The 4,948-nt window shown below is 39.0% G+C and overlaps 1 protein-coding gene across 1 annotated transcript; it reads left to right on the top strand.

Moving 5' to 3' along the window:
• Window positions 1-481: 481 nt before the first annotated feature.
• LOC102761273 (olfactory receptor 5G3) lies at window positions 482-1,444 on the top strand. The gene has a single exon (XM_006756317.1). It carries the CDS (start codon window positions 482-484, stop codon window positions 1,442-1,444), a length of 963 nt encoding a protein of 320 aa, XP_006756380.1.
• The last annotated feature ends 3,504 nt before the right edge of the window (window positions 1,445-4,948 follow it).

Genomic DNA, 4,948 nt, shown 5'->3' with positions numbered 1-4,948 from the left:
GTTGATAATGTTAGAATGGCACTGAATATTCAGTAAGAACAAAAATTTCCCTGCTTAGTCTTTCCCAATGGCTGATGTTAGGATCTGAATAGTTCTTTGGCTCTTACAGTACTCCCAGTGAGGGTATTCTTGAGTGGATTTTACTATTCCATCTAGAATCATAAAGAATAATTCTCATCTAAAATATAATTTTATAACTTGAAGGAGTTTTAGATAGTTGGACTCTTTTTATGAGAGAGAGTATGAAATCCAAAGAGATCAAGGGTAAATAGCCCAAGAATGTGCAAGATTTTTGCACCACTGTCCAGACCTAGTTTCTAGAATTATTATTGTCTTCCAGTTCAACAACGTTTCAATAATTGTATGTTATAGATCTGATTAGCTAATATGTCATTAGGTTAAAATATTATTTGTGACTGTGAATGATATATTTTTTATAATGAAAATGCTTTTCTTTTTTATAGCAGATTGTAAATGACCAATGGCAGACAAGAATCAGACTGCAGTGACTGGATTTCTTTTCGTGGGCCTCACAGATCGTCTCCATCAGCAGGTTGGCCTTTTTGTCATGCTTCTCTTCATCTATCTGGTCACACTGGGGGGTAACTTGGGGATGATCACTCTCATATGGATCGATCCCAGGCTCCACACACCCATGTACTTTTTCCTCAGCCACTTGTCCTTTGTAGATATTTGTTCCTCTTCCTCCATTGCCCCCAAGACACTGTGTGATATCTTTGCAGAGAAAAAAGGCATCTCTTTCATGGGTTGTGCTGCACAGATGTGGTTTTTTGGTCTTTTTGTGGCAACTGAATGCTTCCTCCTGGCTTCCATGGCCTATGACCGGTACATGGCCATCTGTAAGCCTTTGTTGTATACCCTCATTATGTCCCAGAGGGTCTGTGTGCAGCTGGTGGCAGGGCCCTATGCTATGGCTCTTATAAGTACAATGACCCATACAGTTCTCACTTTTTGCTTACCTTTCTGTGGACGGTACATGGCCATCTGTAAGCCTTTGTTGTATACCCTCATTATGTCCCAGAAGGTCTGTGTGCAGCTGGTGGCAGGGCCCTATGCCATGGCTCTTATAAGTACAATGACTCACACAGTTCCTATAGGAGTCCTCAGTGGCCTAATCATTACCATCTCCTATGTGTGCATCCTGGTGGCCATCATGAAGATCCAGACTGCTGATGGGAGGAGGAAGGCTTTCTCCACTTGTTCTTCTCACCTGGCAGCTGTCTCCATCCTGTATGGGACTCTTTTCTATATCTATGTTGTGCCTGACTCAGGTTCCTTCTTAGATATCAATAAAGTGATTTCTCTATTTTATACTGTGGTCATCCCCATGCTGAACCCTCCTATCTACAGCTTGAGAAACAAGGAGGTGAAAGATGCATTCAAGAGGAAGTTTGAAAGAAAAAAATTTCTAATAGGTAGTTAGAATAGAATTCTATGTGTGCTGCACCACAGATGTTGGTACAGAATGCACCGAATATTGGAGTGGAAATCAGAAACTGCAGGTAAGTCCTGGCTCTGCTAGGTTATTTGAAAAAAAAAGGAGTAGTTCTTAAATATTTTCCTGCCTTAGTCTTGTTCACTGTGACATCATGTGGTTTCAAAATATTAAGATGAATTGAGAATATAAATGTGCAAATATACTGAAAGAAAACTTGGGTAAATGTACAATCATGGGTACATGAATACTATTTAATTAAAACTATAAAACTAAAAGTTATTATGGAAAAATCAAAGCACCAAGAACAGTATTAAAAGACAAGCAATAAAATGAGAGAAAAATTTGTTCAGATGTGCCAAACAATATGATAATATTCCTTATTCCCTATTCAAAGAATATTCCAAAATTTACAATAAAAATAAAAACAGTGAATAAATGGACAAATGAATTGGCAGTTCGCAGAAACGGGAATGCAAATTGCCAGAAAATGTATGGAAAAATGTTCAGCATCATTATTGGTCAAGTAAATGAAATTAAATGGAAATGCAATGCAGTGCCTTTCACAGCAGATAAAACGTTAAAAGTTTTCAATGATGGCGAAGTTCCTGTTTGATGATGCACACTGTTATTTTTCCTGATGATAGGATGAATCACCCCATTTCTACAAAATAACTTGGTAGTTTCTATTTAAAATGTATGTGGTATTTGACCTAAAAATCCCTCCTTTAGAAATCTAGACTACAGAAATATAAATGCCAATGCAGAAGATAACACATATTTCAGCATAATGTGTAGTGGCAAAGAAAAAGAACAGAAATGACTTGAAGATCTATCATTCGAAGAAAAGTACTTTTTTTTTTCTGTGAAATGTTTTGCAGTAAATAAAAACACTGAATTAAGTAATCATGGACTGACCTGGAGAGAACTATTGTATACTGTCACTGTTGGTGAAAAAAGACCAAGTTGAAGATCAATGTGCAGTACTAATATTTAAGAAAAAAGGAAAATCTATGGAATGAATGAAATATGCATGTAAATGCACATGTAAATGAGCATAGGGAGAAATATGAAGGATAATCAACAACATCCTGACTTAGATTACTTCATTAAGAGTGGTATTGGAGGTAGAAAAGATTTTTCTCAAAAGCCAGGACATTCTTTACTTCAGATGGCATAGAATTGCTCCTGTAACCCAGCACCTGCATCATTCTCTCACGGAGGCTTGCAAGAAGCTCCATACTGCTTGTTTTCCTGCTACTACAACTTGCATCATAGAGTCTGTTGCATCACGTGGCCTAGTGGCAGGACTGCTTGTACTTCGTCTGGGACCTGCTGTAGAGCCCTCCCTGCTCTGCATCCATAAGTGCTGGCAGCCTTCCATGTCATTGGGTATATGGGCTGGAGAAATATTCTTCCAAAACCCAAAGCAGCCTATTAGGACATTCTGATTCTTTCTCCATGAATTGTACCTTGTGTGTGTGTGTGTCTGTGGTGGGGGGGGCGGGCGTGTTCTAGCATGCCCACACTCACAGGACCTGTGAAAACTTACCGAAAGGGTCAAGATCTTGAATCTTATTAGGGTTTATCTCTCACCCTCTGGCATAACACCTCTAATGTTCTAGCAACTGCCTGTGTAACCTGCTCTATCAGTATGATGTTATCAGTGTAGTGGATGCTACACTCAGAGTAATGGATGGGGGCCAGCTATCCTAGGGGCCCAGATATCTGTAGAATATATTAAGGAGGGCAGGAGAGTTAATAAAGCCTTGAGGAAATATTGTAAATGAATATTGTTGTTCATCTCACATTAATGTAAATGGTTTCTGATGCTCTTTTCTAATCAGAATAGAAAATAACACATTCCCCAAACCATCCACTGCACGTCATGTACCGGAGGCCTTATAAATGATCCCATGTACATGGCACTGCTGTAGGGCTAGTACTTGGTTGAACTTGAAGCAGTTCACAGTCATTCTCTAAGAGACATCTGGTTTCTGGAGAAACGACACTGCTGAATGAAACAGATAATAGTTACTACCGCCACTGCATCCTTTATGTCTTTGGTGGTGGCATTCATTTCTAGATTCACGTGTTCTAGAACTTTATAATCCCCATTGACTTTGGGAAGCCTAGATTCATAACGACAACTCATATCACTGAGCTTCTCACCAAGCTGAAGTCCCTGCCATAGTCCTTTCCTATATTGCTTTAGTGGAAGGAACATAGTCACCTGTTACCTTCTCTAGTCTTACATCATAAGTCCTTTCAAATATCCCTATGTCTGTAAGCATTTAGACCTCTCCTTCAACATTCAACCATGGCAATAATGGTAGCTCTACCCGCCTACTGTAGGCTGCTGGTTTTTCCAGGGATTCAAGGGGACATCCCAATAGTGCATTAGAATCAGCTCCTGGTACCTTGCCTACAAGGTAATTTCTGAGTCACTGGAGTTCTTCCTCATCAGTAAATTCTTCCTTATCCAGCTTTATGTTTCTTCCATCCTAAGCACATTACCCTCAAAATGTATAACCCCACAAGCTTTCCCACTTCTGACTGGTACTTATCAGTCAATCCCTATAATAATTCTGGTGACTAATAGGGCCCGTTCTCCTTAGTCATCAGGCCATACCATTCCGAGCATTGCCTCTGGTTATTAAATCTAAAGGCCATGAAGGGAGGTGAGCTAGACCTTGAGAAAAAAACACTTTTTTTTTTCTTATGAAAAATCTGACTCAGTGAGTCCTCTTTACATTCTCTAGGCAAAGGAAGGCTCCTCTCTTCCAGCAGTGGGGAGAGGGCCACTTCTGCAGGCTCAGTAGCTTTAGGGGAACTAGACTATCTCAAACATAACCAGATTGATCTTTTAAATCTCAATTCTCAGTGTCTAACTCCTTCCCTATTAGAGTGCTGACTTTTGTAGGGATACTTGGCAATTTGGCTTCTTTCTCATTCTATTTCTCACTGTCAGGTTCTTACGTTGAGTTTTCATATAATCTGGTATCTAATTCCAGGAACTGAGGATCTTTTTGAATGCTGCTTGTCTGACTTTGCCATCATATCCTGAATTAGAATTTGTGTGGGCTGAGTCTGTTATTTTCATCCTTTAGAATATTAATGGTATTTAACAACAACAGCCTTCTAGTACTATAGCTTCGATTGCCCCCCGTATCTCTCACATGCTAGAGATAACTGCATAAGCCAATGCCTGTATTTTACTTGTACCCCATTCCAACTCACGAGTACAAGCACGGCTTTATTATAGCTAATTTGCAACCACTTTATCTGAATAATTTTAATAATCTGAATTAATGCGACCCACTTACAAATGTAGGTCAATAAATTTATAATACAAAAAGATATGGAAATATTGGAAACAATTTCCAATAACATTTGGACAATCAAATTACAAAAAGATATCCCTTAGAAACTGCTTGCTGTAGCAAATTTTAACTGTAATTTACCTTTCAAAGTCAGGAGAGAACTTCACTA

This window comes from Myotis davidii, unplaced genomic scaffold (genome assembly GCF_000327345.1).
Source record: "Myotis davidii unplaced genomic scaffold, ASM32734v1 scaffold874, whole genome shotgun sequence".
Lineage (NCBI taxonomy): Eukaryota > Metazoa > Chordata > Mammalia > Chiroptera > Vespertilionidae > Myotis > Myotis davidii.
The sequence above is the reverse complement of the archived record's forward strand: the minus strand, read 5'-3'. Positions and strand labels throughout refer to the sequence as shown.

Bases quoted from the DNA above. Each gene is read 5' to 3' on its own strand.
- LOC102761273 (XM_006756317.1), top strand. From the start codon at position 482: ATGGCAGACAAGAATCAGACTGCAGTGACTGGATTTCTTTTCGTGGGC.